This window comes from Neoarius graeffei, chromosome 8 (genome assembly GCF_027579695.1).
Source record: "Neoarius graeffei isolate fNeoGra1 chromosome 8, fNeoGra1.pri, whole genome shotgun sequence".
Classification (NCBI taxonomy): Eukaryota; Metazoa; Chordata; class Actinopteri; order Siluriformes; family Ariidae; genus Neoarius; species Neoarius graeffei.
The window spans coordinates 21,635,064-21,657,901 of NC_083576.1; the positions used below are offsets into that span (position 1 = coordinate 21,635,064).

Below are 22,838 nucleotides of genomic sequence, written 5' to 3' on the forward strand. Positions count from 1 at the left end.
GCCCCTTCAAGGTGGTGCGCAGGGTGAACCCTGTCTCCTACCGGCTCCAGTTGCCCCGGACTCTGAGGATCAACCCCACTTTCCATGTTTCCCTGTTGCGGCCCGTACTGACGTCTACGTATGCCCCTGCCCCTAGGAACCCCCCACCCCCCCATCTTCCAGGGGCAGACTGTGTTCACTGTGCATCACCTGCTTGACTCCCGCCGGGTCCGCGGCGGGTTGCAATATCTGGTGGACTGGGAGGGCTATGGTCCTGAGGAGCGCTGCTGGGTTCCTGCTCGGGATGTCCTAGATAAAGAACTGTGTCGGGACTTCCATTTGGCCCATCCGGATCGCCCTGGGAACGTCAGGAGACGCTCCTGGGGGGGGGGTCCTGTTAGGACTAGGACTGTTTTGGCCTCTAGAGGCCGCTGTTATTTCCTTTTCGTGTCATGTTTATTTTGGCCTCTAGAGGCCGCCACTGTTCCTGTGTTTTGTGTTTGTGTTAATTGCCTGTTTAGTTCTGATTATCTTCACCTGTGTTCAATTTAGTTTGTGTATTTATACCCCCTGAGTTCAGTCCTCTTGTCACGGAGTCTTTGTGCTGTTATGTTTATCTCCAGTTTCCTCTGTACTGTGTTCTTTGTTTTGCACTTTGCTTTTCTTTTGGATTTAGTAGTGACTGTGTTTTTGGATCTTCTGAGCTTTTGCATTTTTGCCTTTTCCTTTTTGGACTTTGAACTTTTGGATATTTTATTTTTCCCTTTGTCTTCCCAGTGTTGGATTATACTCTTTGGTTTTTTTTGTTTTTTGTTTTGCCCTGGATTGTATATAGTGTATATAGTGTAAATAAACCTTTTTGATACTTTTTCTACTTCCGCCTCATGCCTCTGCATTTGAGTCATCCTAGTGGGGGTTTGCTGGATTATCACACCAACGAACCAGGTTTGAATCCCAGCAAAACCCTAACAGGTGCGTCCCCAAATTAACAAGGCCGCAGCAATCGTGGCCTGCCCGAGGCCCAAGACCAAAAAGGGGGTGAGACAGTTCCTGGGGCTGGCTGGCTATTATCGTAGGTTTATACCTAATTATTCGGACGTCACCAGCCCGCTGACTGATCTCACTAAAAAGGGGGCACCAGATCCGGTCCAGTGGATGGAGCAATACCAGCGGGCTTTTTCTGAGGTAAAGGCTGCACTGTCTGGGGGGCCACTTTTACACTCCCCTGACTTTTCTCTCCCCTTTATGTTGCAGACCGATGCGTCGGACAGAGGGCTGGGGGCGGTTTTGTCCCAGGAGGTGGAGGGGGAGGACTGCCCCATCCTGTACATCAGCAGGAAGCTGTCGGTGCATGAGGGGCGCTACAGCACTATAGAGAGAGTGTCTGGCCATCAAGTGGGCAGTCCTCGCCCTCCGGTACTACCTGCTGGGGCGCCCTTTCACCCTCTGTTCAGACCACGCACCCCTCCAGTGACTCCACCGCATGAAAGATGCCAACGTGCGGATCACCCGTTGGTATCTGGCACTCCAACCCTTCAATTTTAAGGTGGTCCACAGGTCCACAGGCAGATGGTCGTGGCGGACTTCCTCTCCCGTCAAGGCGGGGGGGGAGTCGGCTGCAGGCCGGACGGCAGCCCGGTCTGAGTCGGGCAGTGGGGGTATGTGGCAGCGGGGGTGTGGTCAAGCGCCGGTCTGTGACAGGAGGGCAGAGTCAGGGAAGGTAAGTGGCAGAATCACTACACCTGACTGCAATTAACCTGTTTGCGTGTGTCTTCCCAGTGACCGAGCCCTATTTAGGGAGGGAGAGCGAGACCAGAGGAGCTCTCCCGAATCAGACACCTGATGTGTGTGTGTGTGTGTGTGTGTGTGTGCGTGTCTGGCTATATGTTTCTGAGAGACCACTGAAAAGTGTGTAAAATAAAAACTATTGTGAGCCTGATCTCTGTCCTGCCATCCTCTGTGCTCCACCCACCAACACTGAACCGCTACAGTGCTCAACCCAACTACAGTGCGAAATCATTCCATTATAACTTTCCCCAGTTCTCCTAATGTGTGCGTGAGTTTTTCCCCCTCGTGACAACGCGATGCAGCCCAGCCTCAGTGGACTTCAATGGCATTTGGGAGCTATGCGCTTTCAATATCAAAATACAAGATGATTATTGGACAAATACTGCGAAAACGCCCGCCCTATGGACTCCCAGCCTCAGTGGACTTCAATGGCATTTGGGAGCTATGCGCTTTCAATATCAAAATGCAAGATGATTATTGGACAAATACTGCGAAAGCACCCGCCCCACGGACTCCCAGCCTCAGTGGACTTCAATGGCATTTGGGAGCTATGCGCTTTCAATATCAAAATGCAAGACGATTATTGGACAAATACTGCGAAAACGCCCACCCCATGGACTTCCAGCCTCAGTGGACTTCAATGGCATTTGGGACCTATGCGCGTTTCAATATCAAAATGCAAGACGGTTATTGGACAAATACTGCGAAAATGCCCGCCCCACGGACTGTCAGTGGGAGGGACATGGCAAACCTTTCCGCGAGAAGACTGGTGATTGGTGAAAGCGGCCAGATATTTTCTTTGATTGACAGCTCGTTTCAAATATAGACAGGCAGCGGTGAATCTCAGTTCAGTCCCATGCAGATTTGCAAGTGCTGTGGTGTATTGTAAGAGATCGGCTTACATTTCGATTTCATTCATTACATACGGTTTCTACCAGCTTTTTTAGTTTGTATATATTTTCATTGTAAATAAAGTGTAAATATAGTGTTGTCAAGTTTGCTATCTTAGTTCCAGAAATTTCGTTTATTTGAGTGATTGAACTTGAGGGGGCTAGTCAGCTAGCAAGAAAGCTGCCAAGCATTGCTGATTTAATTTTGGCGAAGCCATTTACCAGTCTTCCTTTCGAGGAAAAAATTTAAATTAAAGAGCTGGGTAGACCAATGCCTCAAATTGACTTGGTGAAAAAGGTAGGGAATAATACTCGTTCCTTTCAGCTCTCCTGGTACGAGAAAGTGAATTGGCTAACAACAAGTGACCCACATCAACAACAGTAAATAGGCTACTTTAGTAATATGTCATGGATGGACCAAAAATATAGAATCTATTTAAAATGTTTATACTGAGTATATTACATTGGAATATATATATTTTTCTGGATATGAATTAAACACAGCTACAATTTGGAAAACATTTTTAAACAAAAACACAGCCGAGAACATTTCACACTACAGACCTAGAATAAAAGTGAAGGGTTATCAAAATTGTCAATAAAACATTTCTCAGTCAAAATAAGTAAAATATAGGGAAAGTGTCATCGAATGAAATGTGTGGCACCCAGCTCTATGTTTGGCTCCCCAAGGTCAGTGCTTGTGCCTATTCCAGAACACTCTGCTGTTACTGCTGAGGTTCCTGACAAAGAGCTGCTTTCAATAATAATACATTTTTAAACAACATGCCACAATTTTAAAATATAAAATGTTAAAATATACCCCCCCAACACCACCATCATGTATATTGGACAGTAGGCTAATGGGCCAAAAGAACCTGTTATTTCACAGTTTGTGACCCTGCCAACAATCACCCAGATCAGAGGCAAGAGTATGGGCAAAACTGATGTGTTTTTTTCTTTTTTCTTTTAAAATCTGGAAATATCATAACCGACCAGCCTCGCCTGTTTGAAAGACTACCAGCCGCCACTGAGATATATAATTGTATATAATATATATGCATAATTATGATATTATGGGTGTCTGTGTATGTATGGATATGTGTATAGTTATAGGTATGTGTATATGTATGTACGTATTGTATGTGTGTATATATGCATAACATATAAGTATCTGTACACATGATTTGATTTGGTCGATATTATACCATATTGGTATGTTGGTATGTTTTCTTTTTTGTTGTTGCTTTTGTTTTATTTTGTATATATAATTTATTATGGTGGAAAGTGACATTTGATTAGCGGTGGTATAGAGGGTTAGGATTTGATAAGTTATTTACTTCTTCCTAATCCTTTCCGAACATTATGTTACTGCCTTGTGGCTATGCTATTCTGTTTGTTTATGACGATGTTTTGATTATTGCATTTTTTTATTTGTTTTTTTTATATCTTCTTTACTGTTCAGAATCAATCAATCAGTAAACTCTTTTAGCATGTTCCAAAGTCTTTTAGCACAACTCTAATGTCCTTTTGCACAAGTTGTAAGAAAATATTTGATGTTTGATGGACTTTGGATTCTTGTCAGCTACTTTTCCTAACCTATAGACTCTTCAGCACTGCTTCACTTTGTGGCTTTATTCATCAAATACATACAAAAACAGTTATATGTGATATCAAATGAACTTTTAATAATTTTGAGTAGGTTTTCAGATTAGATTTCGCTCTTAGTCAGCAAAATGCACGTTGTCAAGTTGGGCAAGAGAAATAATCCCCCAGGGAGTTATTTGGGAAAAAACATGTAAAGTATTGACAGTCAGTGGAGTTTGTGATATGATCAGAAGTGACAGTGAAGTTATCTATGAAGGTGTGTACAATTCTAGGTGTCTTATGACTTAACTATGAGTATCTAAATGCACCAAAGAATTGGATTTTCAGTCCACGTTTCAGGAATAACTTGCCAACAACTGATCCATAACATGCAGAGAAGCAGAAAATGAAAGTTTAATATTTGACAGTAATTCCAGCTTCTCATCCCTAAACAGTCATAATAAACCCCTTGCTATATCTCATCTCATCTCTCATCTCATTATCTCTAGCCGCTTTATCCTTCTACAGGGTCGCAGGCAAGCTGGAGCCTATCCCAGCTGACTACGGGCGAAAGGCGGGGTACACCCTGGACAAGTCGCCAGGTCATCACAGGGCTGACACATAGACACAGACAACCATTCACGCTCACATTCACACCTACGGTCAATTTAGAGTCACCAGTTAACCTAACCTGCATGTCTTTGGACTGTGGGGGAAACCGGAGCACCCAGAGGAAACCCACGCGGACACGGGGAGAACATGCAAACTCTGCACAGAAAGGCCCTCACCGGCCACGGGGCTCGAACCCGGACCTTCTTGCTGTGAGGAGACAGCGCTAACCACTACACCACCGTGCCGCCCCCCTTGCTATATCAAGAAGAGTATTTTATTTCAATTATTGTGACCAGTTCACATGGAAATGAGAATTGTGCTAAATGACTTTAGATTTGTGCTAAAAGACTCTTCTGCTAAATGACCAGATACCTTGACAAGCTTCTCAAAATACTTTTTCAGCTCACTTCACAATTTTTCTACTGAATTCAGGTCAAAGCTTTGTGATGGCTACTCCAGTACTTTCACACTGGTGTCTTTAATCAATGTTGTTACAACTTTGAAGGAATGTCTCAGATAATTATCCTGCTGGAAGATCCATTTATGACCAATTTTAACTTTTATGACCAATTTCAATGCTGGCTGAAAATCACTTAGGTGTATGTAAAATTTAACCTACTGGATTTCTGCTAAAGTGAATTAAAGATTAAATAAATCTGTCTCTAATTGATTGTTTTAACATGGCCTCTGATGTAAACAAAGGAGATGGCAGAACTGACTTGCCCAATGAAATGTACATGAATTGTGTGGAATTGTGAAAAATGGGAATGAATATTTTTAGCCTCAGTGACATCTTGTCACAAACAATCCTTCAATATCTGGATTAATGGAGTGTTAGGAACAGTCTTTTTTAAAAGTCTGCTAAACCAACCAGCAAATAAAAACCAAGCCTCCAAAAAAACCACTGATAACTCACCATTGTAGCATATAAAGGGAAACAGATCAGTGCAGGGATCATCCCACCAATGTCCATATGGGCCCGTTGCACAACATGATTGATGCCCACCACTATTATCAGGCTGTCCCCCACCAGTGTTCCACTGATGAAATGTAGTTTTCAGTGGGAGGTCATTAGAGGACCAGCGCCAACTGTCGATATCATTGTACAAGCCGATCCAGGCAACATCTGTCAGACCTTCCCTTATCACTTCTGCCTTTAGACGTATCCAGTCGAGTTCATTTTCAATCGTAGCCAAGTCATCATATGTTTCCCTGCAGTAGTTTTGTGCATCTGGCCATGTCATCTGTGTCCTTATCAGATAATACTTGTGAGCAACAGGTCGCAGCAGAGATGGGATGGATGGAACAACACCTGTGGGAAATATTTTCTTTTATGATTCACAGTTATTACATTTTAAATCAAGGATAACATGTCTGTTTTGAGATCTTCTTAGATTTAACTAATGTTCAAAAGAAAATCTAGGGGCTCCCAGAAAAGCATTCACCCTATCACTGGAAGAAGGCAAATTCAAGTCCCAACAATGCTGTCACAGTCTGTAGCCCAGAGTCCAAGACAGCTGTGGTCACTGGGTGGTAGGGAGGATATGTGTCAGTAACAGCACCGAAAATCTGAGCAGCGTCCAAACATGGCTGCTACAGACTACATTTACCAAGTGCCACAGCAGAATATTAAGCACACACCTGTTTCCCATTCCGCCAGTAAACATCCCCTCTATATAAGTACAGCAAACACTCACACATGTTGTGAAGTATCACTCAGTGTTTAGTACCTGATCATACTGACCATTGTTTCTAGTTCCTGACTTCCCATGACTTTGACCCTGTTTTCTGTTGATTTCTGACTTTGAACTTTCTCCTGACCTCTGATAAACTCTTTGCACATCAACCAATGCTTGCTCATTCCTGACTTCATCTTTTGGCTCTCAATTTCGATTTGGCTTCAGTTTGTAACACACCCGCTCTCCCGTGCACCTGCATCCATAAGTGCCTGCACCCTGACAGGATACTTCACCATCATGGATGCAGCAGAGGAGACAAAACAAAATGCTCTCAGTGGTCAGAGATGATTGTTCACAACTAAGAGCTTTTGTCTTGCAGATCCTCCTGACACACCCCGCGTCCTCCATGAATGCAGCCACGATGGTACCTCGACCTGAGAAGCTCTCCAGGGAGGTTTCCAAGTGCAAGGGTTTTCTCCTCCAGGGTTCACTATACCTCCCAACTCTCATGGGCACTACAGAGGAACGGAAGATAGCACAATTGATCAGTCTTCTCACTGGCAAGGTTATGAAGTGGGTTAGTGCCATTTGGGATTGTGATAATGAGCACACTACTTCATATGATTATTTTATCAAACTGTTCAAATGAGTATTTGATCATCAGCCCAAGGTTGTTGAAGTAGGAGAGAGACTACTCATGAACCAGCAGGGAGAAAGGACAGTGGCCGAATCTGCCCTGGAGTTCCACATGCTAACAGCAGGCAGTGGATGGAATGAACCAGCACTAAAGGTGACCTTTCACCATGGATTAAGCCTAGATGTTCTTATGGAGCTGGCATGTCATGAAGAACAACTCGCCCTCGATTCCTTCATTGACTTTGCTATCAGATTAGATCTCTCCAAACAGCAGTCCCCAGTCTTTCCACAACCTCCACAGTCCCCTACGCCTATGGAGAGCTCCAAAACTTGTATTCCTTGTAAAACTGCTACCATTAATTTTAAAAAGTATTCAGTAAATGTAAAGCCATTGGTTTGCCCCCTCACTAACCCTAGGATTTTGCCATTGATCTCCTCCCAGGCACAACACATTCACAGAACTGCATCTATCCCCTTTCCATCACTGAACAAGTTGCCATGGAGGAATATGTCCAGAAAGCTCTGCAATCAGGATATATCCACCCACATCCCCAGCATCAGCAAGCTTCTTTTTTGTGGAAAAAAAGCCAAATACCAGATAAATGAAGGTGTTGTAAAAAGCAGTTTTAGAACTGTTTTGGAATGTGTGAAAAAACATTACCTTACCCATTGTGATTTGACCTGATGAGATTAAGAGTTGATATGATGGGATTAAGAGTTTACCTGATGGGATTAATTTCTCTACATTTATAATTTCATACATCAACTGCAGAGGACAAAATCAGATTACAGTCAAGTATCCTTACCTGCTTCCACTGGTACCCTCTGCTCTAGAACAATTAAGTTCCACCAGTATGTTCACAAAACTGGATCTTAGAAGTGTGCATAATCTGGTGAGAATTTGTGAGGACACAGCTGGAAGACAACTTTTAGTACTACTTCTGGTCATTTCGAATACCGTGTGATGCCATATGGACTTTCTTGTGCTCCCAGTGTCTTCCAATGCCTCATTAATGACATCCTCAGAGACATGCTGGAATGTTATGTTATAGGCTACATTGACAACATCTTGATTTACTCACCAGATGAGGCCACTCACCATGAGCATGTAAACTCGGTGCTGACCCGGTTCCTAGAGAAAAACCTTTATGTCAAGGTGGAAAAGTGTGAATTTCATGTGATTCATATTTCATTCTTTGGGTACATCATCAGTGCAGAGGGTGTAAGCATGGATGCCAGTGAAGTATCCACAGTTACCACCTGGCCCACATGCACCATCTGGGGTCTGAGGGTATTTTCTGGCACTCTAATGATTTTGGCATGCTCTGATTTTGTCAAGTTCAACAAATCTAAGCATTATTTTCAAAGTCATATGACTTTTTGGTATTCAGCACAAGTTCAGCTACAATAATATCTATGTAGTACATATGTCATGATTGTACTTAAAAAACAGATAAATGAAGATGTTGTAAAAAGCAGTTTTAGAACTGTGTTGGAATGTGTGAAAAAACATGACCTTACCCATTGTGACAAACCATTTTGGTCACTTGAGGTGATTCTGAGGAAGTCTTAGGAATGTATCAAGTACAAAAACTTAAATCTGCTCCATTGATTTGGACAATTAACTGTCCATCAAAAAATGTATGTCCTATTGTTTTGGGATAAAGGGTTGGCAGTGGGAAGGGTATTTGATGAGAAGGCTAAAAATTTTAATTTGATTCTATGAGAAGAGTGAAAAGCCCTCCCACTGCCATCTCTTAATCCCATCAGGTAAACTCTTAATCCCATCAGATCAACTCTTAATCCTATCAGGTCAAGTCACAATGGGTAAGGTAATGTTTTTTCACATATTCCAGCAAAGTTCTAAAACTGCTTTTTTACAACAAATTCATTTATCTGGTATTTTACTTTATTTTGGTGTTTGACTCTATTCAGTGTGTCTTGAAATTAACTCTTGTACTATTTTACTCAGTTAAAAGCCACAACCAAATCTGTTACTGTGTAATTTTGCTTCCACTCCAACTCCAAATTTTGCTCTCTAAACTCAAAATAGAGGAAAATTAACTATTTTTGAGGAAAATACTTTTAACTCTGGAAAAACTGCTCAGTCATTTTTCCTGTGTATGCACTACAGTGCACACATCAACCAATATGCTCATAACAAATAAAAGAAATATTTACACTTACTCAAGCTGATCTTTGGCTGGATTGAGTCGAAGTAAAAAAAAAAAGAAAGAAAGAAAAGGCACCGCTCATCATCAGTGTTGCAGTTCTCAAGATTGAACTGAATCACTGTCCTGAATCATGAATTGAATCATGAATTGATTCGCTGTCCTGAAATTGAATTGCTGTCCCAAATCACGAAATGAATCATGAATTGAATCACTGTCCTGAATCATCTGAAGTGCATAAAATCCATATGCCATCTCACAACAAGTTTTACCTCCAAATAATTTGAACTATGGCTGACAGATTTTATCCTGTTTACGATGGTTGTTCTCCCCATGAAAAAGAAATCAATTGAAACCCAAAGAGTGAAAGTGATTATCATGCGATTACCATGTGAATAGTCTTTTATGAATGCAGAAGTGTGTGGTCAGTGCTCTGACTCCAGTGTGACTGAGTAAGGGGATAAGTTTTGTTTCATCTAATGTAGGGAATTTAAAAGCTATAATATTATATGGCAGTGGGCACACAGCAAAGTGTAAAGTTTCTGTCAATATGTTTATCATGCTTTTATGATGAAAAACTTGAGAAAATATTTAGATTAGATTAGATTAGATTAGATTAGATTAGATTCACTTTATTCATCCCACATTGAGGAAATTCATGTGTTACAATAGCAAGAAAATGTCAAACAGATAACAAATAAAACTGAAATAAAAATTAGACAAACAAAGGATTAAATACAGAAGGCTATTTGCATTATCTACCATGAAAAAGTATAGAGAAATTGCCTTTTTGAGAGGCTCGGAAAAATTGCACATTACAGGTAGACTCTGTATATATACACACACACACACACACACACACACACACACACACACATATATATATATATATATATATATATATATATAAGTATGCATAAAAATAGTTTAAGGCCTATATTATTGCACATAATTGCATCAATGAGAGATGGCAGAGGTACTCGTGGTGAAGTAGTGCAAATATAACAACAAACAGGTTATTGGTGCTACATTACAAGTTGTGGGTGTTATACAGTCTGACAGCAGTAGGTATGAATGACCTGTGGTATCTCTCCTTCTTACACCGTGGGTGTAGCAGTCTACTACTAAAAGAGCTGCCTAAAGCCCCCACAGCCTCATGTAGGGGGTGAGAGGGCTTATCCATGATTGAGGTCAGCTTGGCTAACATCCTCCTCTCACCCACCACCTCAATGGAGTCCAGAGGACAGTCCAAGACTGAGCCAGCCCTTCTGACCAGTTTATTAAGTTTCGTCCTGTCCCTCTCTGAACTTCCACAGCCCCAGCAGACCACAGAGTAGAAAATCGCTGATGCTACCACAGAGTCATAAAAAGTCCTAAGCAGTGTCCTGCACACACCAAAAGACCTCAGTCTTCTCAAGAGGTGGAGACGACTTTGGCCCTTCTTGTACAGGACATCTGTGTTGTTAGTCCAGTCCAGTTTGTTGTTGAGGTGAACACCCAAGTATTTGTACTCCTCCATGATCTCAATATCCAAACCCTGGATGTTCACTGGTGTAATTTGAGGAACCATCCTTCTGAAATCGATCACCACCTTCTTTGTCTTGCTGGCGTTGATGCGCAGGTGGTTCATTTTGCACCAGGTGACAAAGTTGGTGATGACCTCTCTGTACTCCAGATCGTCCCCCTCTGACACATGTCCAACGATGGCTGTATCATCTGAGAACTTCTGGAGGTGGCAGCTGTCCATCTTGTAGCTGAAGTCAGATGTGTAAAGAGGAAAGGAGAGAGCACTGTACCCTGTGGAGCCCCTGTGCTGCAGACTACCACATCAGACACACAGTCACGGAGCCTCACATACTGCGGTCTGTTAATGAGGTAGTCGATGATCCATGCAGCCAGGTGGCAGTCGACACCAGCTCCCTACAGCTTCCCCCTAAGCAGTGATGGCTGGATTGTGATGAAAGCACTGGAGAAGTCAAAGAACATGATTCTCACAGTGCTCCCAGTGCCCTCCAGGTGCAAAAATGACCAGTGTAGCAGGTAAATGACAGCGTCATCCACACCAATGCCCGGTCGATATGTGAACTGCAGGGGGTCCACCTCGCTTTTCACCAGGTGTCGGAAGTGGGAGAGAACAATCCTCTCCATGATCTTCATTAGGTGAGATGTTAAAGCTACTGGCAAAAAGTGGTTGAGCTCCCTGGGGTGCGCAGTCTTGGGAACTGGAACCACACATGATGTTTTCCACAGAAGTGGAACTTTCTCCAGACTGAGGCTCAGGTTGAAAATGTACAGAAGAATTCCACAGAGCTGATCTGCACAGTCCTTAAGCAGTCTGGAGTTGATACCATCAGGGCCAGCAGCTTTCCTTGTCTTGATCCTCCTCAGCTCCTTCAATACTTGATCAGCTGTTATGGAGAGGCGAGGGGTGTAGCAGAGGTGTGAGTCCTGTAGAGTGAGGTCAGGGGTGGAGTGTGTGGATTGGTCTGGCAGGGATTGGAGGGGGGTGATGTGGTGTGAGGAGGGAGCTGTTGGTGTCAGAGGTATTATGAGGGGAGAGGGGTGGTGGTGGAGTGATATCACAGACCGGTCAGGACTATGGTGAGTGGGGGAGGGTGGGGTGGCACAGTCAAATCTGTTGTAAAAGAGATTCAACTCATTTGCCCAGTCTTGGCCCCCAGATACAGGGCCCCTCCCACTGTCCTTTGTGTGGCCAGAGATGGTTTTCAGGCCTCTCCATACCTCTCTGGTGTTGCTCCCTTTGAGGTACTCCTCCAGCTTTCTCCTGTAGCTGTCCTTGCCTCTCCTTATCCCCCTCTTCAGCTCCCTCTGCACTCTCATCTCCTCCTTGTTGCCAGATTTAAAAACCCTCTTCTTCTCATTTAATAGGGCTTTTAGTTCAGAGGTCACCCAGGGTTTATTGTTGGGAAAACACCATACCTTCCTGACTGGCACAGTGTTTTCAACACAGAAATTAATGTAATCCGTGATGCAGGTTGTCAGGCTATCAATGTCATCCCCGTGAGGTTCACACAACACATCCCGGTCCATGGTGTCAAAGCAGTCCCTCAGTGCCATACTGGTCTCCTCAGACCAGCTCCTTACATACCTCTTAGTGGGTGATTGTTTATTCACCATAGGTATGTATGTAGGGGACACGTGAACCAGATTGTGGTCAGAACGGCCCAGCGGGGGGAGGGGTGATGAACTATATGCGTCCTTGGTGTTCATATACATTAAATCCAAAGTTCTCTTGTCTCTGGTGTGGCATTTCACATACTGAGTGAAGGTTGGGAGAGTGGAGGACAGGGAAGCATGACTGAAGTCACCTGAGATTAGTAGCAGGGACTGGGGGTGCCATGTCTGAAGCTTTGACACTGTAGTGTGTAAGAGCTCACAGGCTGCAGCAGCATTGGCCGCTGGGGGGATGTACACAGTTATCGCAATAACGTGCGAGAATTCCCTCGGGAGGTAATATGGCCGAATGCTAACCGCTAGCAGTTCAATGTTTTTACTGCAATACTGCTCCTTTACCCTGATGTGCCCCGGGTTACACCATCTGTCATTCACAAACATCGCTATACCCCCTCCTTTCCTCTTACCGCTCTCCTTGGCTTTCCTGTCCACTCTCATGAGTTGAAATCCGTCCAGAGTGACGTGTGAGTCCGGTGAGAGTTCATTCAGCCAAGTCTCTGTGAAGCACATAAGGCTACACTCCTGGTACTCCCTCTGCAGCCTGGTTAGCGCTGTTAGCTCATCCATCTAATTAGGGAGAGCTCTTACGTTTCCCATGATGACAGATGGTATACATGGTTTATACCATATTTTCTTCTCCCAGCACTTCATTCCAGCTCTGCATCCCCTTCTCCTTTTCCTTAATTCCGCGGGGATCACCAGTCTTTCCACAGGGAGTACCTTGGTGTTGCGCAGTGCTAACAGCTGCTCCCGAGCGTAAACAATGGAGCCGTGGCTGAAAGGGTCCACTGATGCCGATTTAACTAGCCCCAGAAAGAAAAAGAGAAACATACAAATGCACAGTCTCACGAGTAGTACATCCCGAGGTGCACACTTCCGACTGAGACTAGTGCAGAAAGAAACACGAAAAAAGTACAAAAACATACCAAAACACATAAACATGCTCGGAGCTACTGCAACGAGCTGCCACTCTTGTGGCGCCATCTTGCACCATTATCTAAACACATGACTTACTCATTCTAAACCTGTCGAGCTTCACAGGCAAAGCTCTTGACCACAGAGGGTTAAGGAACTGCAAAACTTCTTAGGGTTCACCAATTTTTATCGCCGCTTCATCAAGGGGTTCAGCTCCATTGCCTCACCTCTCACTGTCCTGCTTAAGAATGGTCCCAAATGCCTCCAATAGAATCAGGCCATGGAGGAGGCCTTTGAAAAACTTAAAGTGACTTTCACGTCAGCACCCATTCTCAGACACCCAGATCTTCCCATACCCTTCACAGTTGAAGTAGATGCCTCAGAAACAGGAGAGGTAGGGGTGTTGTCACAGCGCTTTGGGGAGAAACCCAAACTACACCTGTTGCTTTTTTTTCTTTTATAAAAAACTCAAACCAGTGGAGCAGAATTATGACATCAGAAATTGGGAACTTCTTGCCATAAAACTGGCCCTTGAGGAGTGGAGACATTGGCTTGAGGAGGCAATGCATCCATTTACAATCCCCACTGACCATAAGAACCTTGAGTATTTGAAAACTGCGAAATGGCTAAACCCCCATCAAGCAAGGTGGGTGCTCTTCTTCACCTGGTTCTGATTCTCTATTTCCTACTGTCCAGGTTCCAAGAACACTAAGGCCAATGCCCTCTCCAGAATTCACACTGCCTCTAACAGTAACCAAGAACCCACTCCTATCATGCCACCCAAATGCTTCATCAATGTAATTACATGGGAAATTGACAAAGATATAGCTAAGGCTCAGCTATCCAACCCTCCTGAAGTTTGTCCTCCTAGTCTCATGTATATCCCTCCACAGCTCTGAGGCTGGGCGGCACGGTGGTGTAGTGGTTAGCGCTGTCGCCTCACAGCAAGAAGGTCCTGGGTTCGAGCCCCGGGGCCAGCGAGGGCCTTTCTGTGCGGAGTTTGCATGTTCTCCCCGTGTCCGCGTGGGTTTCCTCCGGGTGCTCCGGTTTCCCCCACAGTCCAAAGACATGCAGGTTAGGTTAACTGGTGACTCTAAATTGACCGTAGGTGTGAATGTGAGTGTGAATGGTTGTCTGTGTTTATGTGTCAGCCCTGTGATGACCTGGCGACTTGTCCAGGGTGTACCCCGCCTTTCGCCCGTAGTCAGCTGGGATAGGCTCCAGCTTGCCTGCGACCCTGTAGAACAGGATAAAGCAGCTAGAGATAATGAGATGAGATGAGATGAGCTCTGAGGCTGACTCATTACCTGGGCTCATTCATCCCTGGCCACAGGACACCCCAGTAGTCAATGCACCTATCAGCTCATCCGAAATAAGTATTGGTGGGAGAACATGGTCTCCAAGATTAACAAGTTTGTTTCCTCCTGCTCTACCTGTGCCCAAGCCAAAGTACCCTGGGCTCCACCCACCAGCAAGCTCTGGCCACTGCCTATACCACCCCAAAGACCCTGGTCACATATAGCCATAGATTTCATGATGGACCTACCCAAGTCTCAAGGCAATACAGTCATTCTGGTGGTAATTGATCGATTCTCAAAAGCATTAAAACTCATTCCCCTGCCCGGCCTGCCCACAGGTTTTGAAACAGCCAAGCTCCTTTTCACTAATGTCTTCTGATACTATGGGATCCCAGAGGACATTGTAAGTGATCGGGGTCCTCAATTCACATCCAGCAGGGTTTGGACCAAGTTCATGGACAAACTAGGGGTTTCAGTAAGCCTAACCTTGGCTTATCATCTTCAGTCCAACAGCCAAGTTGAACATGCCAATCAGGAGATTGGGTGTTTCCTCAGAGTGTTTTGCATGGATCAACAGAAGGATTTGGTGCAATACCTTCCTTGGGCAGGGTATGCCCAAAATTATTTGAAGTGCTTGCCCACCCAGTTAATACCGTTGCAGTGCATCCTTGGTTATCAGCCACCCCTATTCTCATTGGACGATTGTAAGAATATAATCCTGAATACTCCTAAACCTACTCTTGTAAATGCGCGGCCCAAGGGTGACTGTCGTTTAGTGTAGCAGTTTAGGGTTTACTTTAGGCCAGCTACAATACGTGCTGCTCTGTACATTTTGCACTTCCACATGTTCTGTTCCCGTTTCATATCCTGATTTTGTATATGTTTTCGTGTGAAACATCCTGTTAAAACTGTGCATAACTCTTGTGTGACCTTGACTGTGTGCAAAGCACATTCTGTAATTTTCCACTGCTGACACTCCCTGCGAGGAGTGTATATAAACGCCACGACGCAGCTGCGCATTGGGCACGGCTGAGAATAAACCAGATTGATTTAACTCGTGTGGTTTGCTCTCCTTTGTCCCAGGAGTACTCCTTTGGTAACGCATCTGAACAGCACACAGCACAATCCTAACAATTTGGTGACCTCGACGTGATACTCTCAATCAGGTAAGACATGTTTGATTGACTACCTGGTTGGCAGTAGCTCCGTAGCGCCCTAAGGAGGGCTTTGTTTTCCCTGGTTCGAGTCCAGGAAGAGCGCGCTATAGAAATTTGGATAAATATCTGCTGTTTGTTTCTGTTCAGATCCGTTTGCTTTACTGTACAATGGGGGGCTCGTATCCTAAACCTGAGGTCACAGACACCCCGGCGGAATGGATGAATAGGTGCGGTTTAGGCTATTACGTTACGCCGTGGCTGGACAATTTGGCTGGGTGGACGGAGGCAAATCCTCAGATTCCATCGTATCCCCGTGATGGGATGTTTAATCCAGGCTTCCTTGCTTCAGCGCACCGTATGATTTACGAAAGCTTAGGCGATCCGGATTGGGATCGCCCTTATATGCGCGCAGGGTATGGTAAATGGTTTGACATGAAGAAGGTATGGGATAAATCAAAGGGTGTTTACACCCCGAGACCTGTTTTAAAGGCTATTCCAAAACCAAGACCAACGCCTGTTACTAAAGAGGCGGTCCAGGCCGCCCTAGATAATGGCTGCTGTTCGACCACGACTAGTGCGCCCCCTGCTAAACCCCCTCCGTACGGTGAGCCCTTGATGGGCAGCACCTCAAAAATAAGGGCCATACCTAAGCTATATCCTTCTTTGGCGGCCGTCTCTTTACCCTCGTCGTCCGCCGATTTAGAAGCACAAACTAAAGTTCCGCCCGCCCCTGCCGTTTCCAAGAAAGGCAAGGGTCCCCAGGGGAATAATGGGGACGATCACAATGAGGAAGAGGGGGGCGACAATGACTGGGATGATCCTGATGACGTGGGCCCAGACGCGGGCTCCAGACCATTTCCCCCAGGCAACGTAGCATGTGTCTGGAAAGTGAAGCGCAGTGGCATTGATGTGGAGCCCCCATCGCCATCAGCCCTTAAAGATATAATTTCCCTGCTCCCTTCGCCCGACAAACCGCTTCTTTTTGTCGACATGTTAATTAAGGCATCCCGTAACTGTCAGTTAACTGGTGCTGACTATCGGTTTATATTACAGAATCAATTAGGGGACTCATATGATGAGGAGCGTTTGCTCGAAATAGTCGATGTGTTGCAACATAGAAATGACGTCGCTGTGAATATAAAGGAAGAAATAGTTCCGGCTCAGGAAGGTGGCCGTCCGCGTCAACGCACCGTGTCGACATTTTTTTGGAGGGACACACCGAATGCTTTGCAGCTCCTACGTGAGCAGTTAACTAGGTATTTACTGGCTATGAAACAAGCGAACCGTGATCTGTCGCAGGTTACTAACTGTAAACAGGAAAAGTCAGAAGTGACGTCGGCCTTTTGGAAACGTTTTGGTGAAGTTTGGCAGCACCTGGGTGGGTTAGAATTGGACATGACTCAACCCAATCCAATGTTCCTGTCCACCTTTTTATCTAACTGCCGCCCTGAGGTTCAGAACATTTTGAAACATCACTTGAGCGATAGGACTCATTTGGTCCTTCGCCAAGCGGGTGAACGGTTGAGGACAATGGAAAGTGATGGGTTGTTAGATTGTAAGACTAATAAAGCATGTTTATCCGTGGCCCCACAGGGCCCCGGGTTGTATCGTCATAATGATGACAAAACACGTACCGGGCCTCGCACACGGTCGGGTGGGAACCGGAAGAAAACAGGCAGGTGCCACTATTGTGGAAAGGAGGGCCACTGGATGAGGGAATGCCATGCGCGGCAGAGGGATGAGCAGAGTAGGACGGGAGAATCAGGGGATGTGTTGCACGGCCAGAATCCCGGACCTAAGGGCTATCGGCAGAATAACGGACAGGACCAGCGCTATCACGCCCCGCTATAGGGCTGCCCCCAGGGTACGGAATCCACAGCCGTTGCCATGTTAAATCTCTCTTTTAGCTCTCCTCGTAACACGGAGCTCCCTCTTGTGCCTCTGTGTCTGGCAGGAAGGGAGTATCCGTTTCTACTTGATACTGGGGCCACTATGTCCTCAGTAGGGAGGGATTATGAGGGTCCTTTATCTACACGGTTTGTTAGCTCTGTGGGGATAGAAGGGGTTCCTTTTGACTCTAGTTGTACACCACCCTTAACTGTCATCTGCACTCTGGACCCTTCATTGCGTTTTTCGCACTCTTTCATTTTTATGCCAGAGTGCCCCTTTAATCTTTTAGGTCGCGACCTCATGAGTCTCCTCGGACTCTCGATCTCCTTTAGCGGCTCACACATGATTGTTGATACCCCGGACGGTGCTCCGCCTGATGTTTTTGCCCTATCCAGTTCTGTGCTGCCACATAACATTCTGAACGCTGCTTGTACGTCCCAAGCTCCTTCCCCTGTTCTCTCTGCTCTTCCCAACACCCTGTGGGCGGATCATAAGGACGATGTGGGCTCTGTGAGCTGCTCTCCGTATGAAGCTGTTATTAAACACTCTACACCTGTTTATGTTAAACAATACCCTCTGTCTCCTAGTAAGCTCAATGGTATTGACAATATTCTAAAATCTCTTTTGCAGCAAGGTGTCGTGGTTCCTTGTGTCAGCCCGTATAACACCCCAGTGAACCCGGTCCCAAAACCGGATGGCACATGGCGCTTCACTCAAGACCTACATAAAATAAATGAACTCATCGTTCCCGTGGCTCCAGTGGTCCCTGACGTTCCTTCTCTTATGTCTTCTATTCCGTGTGACCATGCTTATTTCTCTGTGATTGATTTGTGCTCTGCCTTTTACAGTGTTCCTGTGGGCCATGAGACTCAGCCCCTGTTTGCTTTCACACACAGGGGAAGACAATACACGTGGACGCGGTTGCCACAGGGTTTCATTGACTCACCGGCGGTCTTCACTGCCGTATTGCGGGATGCGCTGGCTGATCTCTGTCTTCCCCGGGGCTCCACAGTGCTCCAGTACGCGGATGATCTCCTGGTAACGGCGGAGGATCAAGACGCTTGTGCTGCCGCCACATTGTCTCTCCTCACACTCCTGGCGCAGAAGGGTTTCAAGGTCTCCCGCATGAAGTTGCAGTTTTGCCTCACAACTGTTCACTACTTGGGACATGACCTCTCCCAGGGTTCCAGGAGGCTTAGCCCGGAACGCGTTCAAGTCATTATGGACACTCAGGTGCCTGCAACCAAGCACGCTCTCATGGCATTTCTGGGCCTCATCAATTACTGTCGTCAATGGATCCCTGACTGTTCAATCTATGACAAGTGTTTGCGTTCAGCTATAAGTCACTCAGATCCTTTGACTCAGCCCCTGGTCTGGACTGAGGACATGCTAACGGCCTTCAAGGCTCTGAAGCAAGCTTTGTGCTCCGCCCCTGCTCTCGGGCTGCCGAACTATCGTTTGCCGTTTCACCTGTATGTGTGCAATCAGAAGGGGACCGCCTCTGGGGTGCTGGCTCAGGAGCACGGGGGGGGGGCATACGACCTTGCGCGTTTCTGTCTAAAACTCTTGACGCTGTGGCACAAGGGCTTCCTGGCTGTCTTAGGGCTGTTGCTGCGTGTGCTCTCATGGTCACGGACGCTGAAAAACTTGTTTTGTCGCATCCGCTCATTTTACACACTTCACGTGACGTCGTGTACATTCTGCGGAATCTTAGCACTCAGCATTTGTCTGCTCAGCGTCGCTCTGGCTATGAGTTTATTCTTTTGGCCACAGAGCATCTCACTGTTAAGCCCTCCTCGTCGTTTGATTCTGTCGCCCACGCTCTTCAGCGTCTTCTTAACTCACAGGATGACGATGTAGCGTTTGACTCACATGACTGTCTTTCTAATATCGTTTTTGAGACTAGCATCCGCCCAGACTTACACTCCACCCCTCTTTCCACAGGCGATTCTCTTTTTGTAGATGGTTCCTGTTCCCGCCCTGCGGATGGTGTGTTCCTGTGTGGTTACTCTGTTTGTCGCCTCCCTGATGAAATTGTTGAAGCTCATTCTTTGCCTTTTTCTTCTGCTCAGGCTGCGGAGCTCTATGCTTTGACTCGCGTGTGTATTTTGGCTCAAGACACAGATGTTACTATTTACACCGACTCACGCTACGCTTTCGGCGTGGCGCACGACTTCGGCCGCATTTGGGCATCTCGGGGGTTTACGACAGCCGACGGTAAGCCCATTTCTCATTCTTCACTTGTTACTGATTTAATCACCGCCTGTCTCCTTCCGTGCACGTTGGCCATTGTTAAGACACGCGCGCACACAAGAGGGGACTCATTTGAAGTAAAGGGCAATTCATTCGCTGATCGAGTCGCTAAAGCTGCAGCCGCATCCGGTGTCCTGCCTCCAGGCTTTAACTGCGCTTTAGTTTCTACTGATCGCATGGTTAGCGCTGTCTTACCTGACATAGATCTCATTTCTATCCAGGCCTCGGCCTCTGTGGCAGATACGCAGTTCTGGGACGCCCAGGGCGCGACAGAGAAGAGTGGCGTTTTGCTTGACGCACAGGGCCGTCTTTGTTTACCTCGTCACTGTACTCCCTTTCTCGTCCGCGAGTTCCATGGTCCCACTCATCGCGGCCGAAGAGGGGTAGTGGAGGATATGAACAGAACATTCTGCATCAATAATTTGCACACAGACGCACACAACATTCTGGACAAGTGTTTAACGTGCGCCCAGAATAATCTATCTAAACCAGGCGCGGTACATCAGCACCTTCCCATACCCGACACGCCTTTCCAAGAATGGCAGATCGACTTCACTCACATGCCAAAGCAGGGCCCGTTCAAATACCTTTTGGTCATGATTGACAAATTTTCACGGTGGATTGAGGCTTTCCCGTGTAGCAAAGAGAACGCCCGAACAGCAGTGAACAAACTTACACAGGAAATTATCCCACGTTACGGTCTTCCGGTAGGAATTGACTCTGATAAGGGAACGCCGTTCACCTCTAAGGTAACGCAGGAGCTATGTAAAGACCTCAAGATCAATTGGCGTTTTCATATCCCATACCATCCACAGTCCTCTGGCATTGTGGAGCGCGCGAATAGAACAATTAAGGGTAAGTTGCGTAAGGCTATGCAAGACGCAGGCACGAAAAATTGGGTCCAAGTTTTACCGTTGGTCCTCGCTGATATGCGCATGACTGCTCAGGTCGCTCTCGACAATTTATCTCCGTACGAGCTCGTCATGGGACGCCCCTTTCCTGTCCCTTGGCGTAGAGGCATGCAGGTTATAGGAACGGGTGATCTTGAAGTACATCTCAGCGAGTACGCGGTGGGTCTCATGCGGGTGCTGGATGAGTATTGGGTGAGAGTAAATTCCAAAAAGCCTCCCATTCCAGAGGCACACACTCACCCCTTTGAGGTAGGGGACAGAGTTTTAGTAAAGAGATTTGCTAAACTAAACGCTCCCATGGAGGAGTCACCCTACAGTGGGCCCACCGATGTACTCGCTGTAACTCGCACGGCTGTGCTAACGGACCTTTTTCCACAGTGGATCCATGCCAGCAGAATAAAGAAGGCTCCAATGTAATAGAAATCTATATTGTTGATGCTTAACAGACTTTTGTGTTTCAGAAAGTTGCTGTGACAATAGCTGACGGCCTTTTCAGGGATCCCCTTCCAGCATCTGGAGCAATCCAGTTTTGGCTGATCTACAAAGAGGGGATGGTTGGTGAGTCTTGCAAAGTTCTGGGCTGAAGAGTCTGAAATGCATGGGAGCCTGTGACATTTTTCGCCGTCTGCACCCTGTGAGCATTAGAGAACAAAGTCAGTGACCAGTATGACTTTCTTCATCATCGTGCTGATCTCAACGCTTGGGGCAGGGTTACCCGCACAAGCAATACACCGGGACCCAAGGGATAACGAGTTTTGGAAATATGTAAACTTCACTGTAAAAACATCAATGAATATGAGTAAACCCTGCTATGTGTGTTCTTTGTTACCCCATGACAGCAGCGCTCCCTTTCCGGTCCGAATAGCCCCGTCTAACTACTCTGAGGTTAATATGACATGGCTCAGCCTGTGGCCCTCGTATAATCAAACTAAGGTTTTCCTGACAGACAATACAGACCCAGAGGTAAGGTTGTCAATACACTGGGATACCTCTATGAATTATTCAGTATGCTTTCATCGATATGAAGGTAACGGTACGGAAGTAGACCGAGAGGCGTTCAATCACTGTAGTCTTTCGAACCCAACCGTATGTATCCGGAAAAATGTTTCTTCCCCCTGGCAGAAAGGTCTACCTGGCTGCCGTTGTCAATATACCTTTAACCTGAAACAGGACACGGCGGGACGTACCATGTTTAATTCTGACCACCCGATCTGGCTACCAGATTGGTATTGGGATTGCGACCGGGGTAAGTTGTGGTCTTACCTTCCCTCTCTTCAACGCGGCCTGTGTGCCCTGGTTCAGGTCCAGCATGCATTTACTGTTGTGCCCGTCCCTGAGGTTCTCAATACGGGCCGAAGGCGGCGATCCGTAGACGACGATTTTTTCCCGCCTCGTGAACATCAATTAGAAAGCAAATGGAATAAATTTTGGCAATCGTTGGTCCCACAATACGGTCTAACACAGGTATGGAACCAACTAGAAGTAACTCACTATCGTCTTGCTACCTTTGTTAATGCTACTAACGCCGCTATGGAAGGCATCCGCGTCGAACTAACGGCGCTGCGCTTAATGACAACCCAGAATCGAATGGCTTTAGACATACTTCTCGCTAAAGAGGGCGGTGTTTGTGCAATGATAGGCGACTCTTGCTGTACCTTCGTTCCTAATAAGGACGACGAAAGCTTCGGGGAGATTGCAAAACAATTAGGAAAGATGCGACAGGTAGCTCACAATTTACATATGGACGAGCAAGCTAGCTCGCCCTGGGGATGGGGGTGGTTGCACGTTTTGTTCGGAGGTCTGGCTCCTTATATCTCTATGATCATTCCCGTTGTGTTTATTGGCCTTCTGGTGTGCCTGTGTGGCCCGTTTCTTTTCCG

General features: G+C 46.1%; 2 protein-coding genes across 3 annotated transcripts in view; one reads left to right on the top strand and one right to left on the bottom strand.

Annotated features, from left to right (window-relative positions):
* LOC132889864 (lithostathine-1-beta-like) overlaps window positions 1-22,838 on the bottom strand; it is a 59,470-nt gene that overhangs the window by 17,065 nt on the left and 19,567 nt on the right. Inside the window, exon 3 of the mRNA XM_060926690.1 lies at window positions 5,770-6,165. Coding sequence (XP_060782673.1) covers window positions 5,770-6,165 — 396 coding nt within the window. The remainder of the gene's footprint in view (window positions 1-5,769; window positions 6,166-22,838) is intronic.
* LOC132890504 (protein NYNRIN-like) lies at window positions 15,875-21,422 on the top strand. Of its 2 annotated transcripts, none has more exons than XM_060927415.1 (2): window positions 15,875-15,913; window positions 18,425-21,422. In XM_060927415.1, exon 2 carries the CDS (start codon window positions 19,420-19,422, stop codon window positions 21,373-21,375), a length of 1,956 nt encoding a protein of 651 aa, XP_060783398.1. In that variant the 5' UTR covers window positions 15,875-15,913; window positions 18,425-19,419; the 3' UTR covers window positions 21,376-21,422. The 2 variants fall into 2 exon arrangements, with proteins under 2 accessions (XP_060783398.1, XP_060783399.1); XM_060927416.1 differs by having other exon boundaries at window positions 15,876-15,913; window positions 18,691-21,422.

Excerpts from the sequence above, each read along its gene's own strand:
- LOC132890504 (XM_060927415.1), top strand. The coding sequence starts at position 19,420 with ATGGTCACGGACGCTGAAAAACTTGTTTTGTCGCATCCGCTCATTTTA.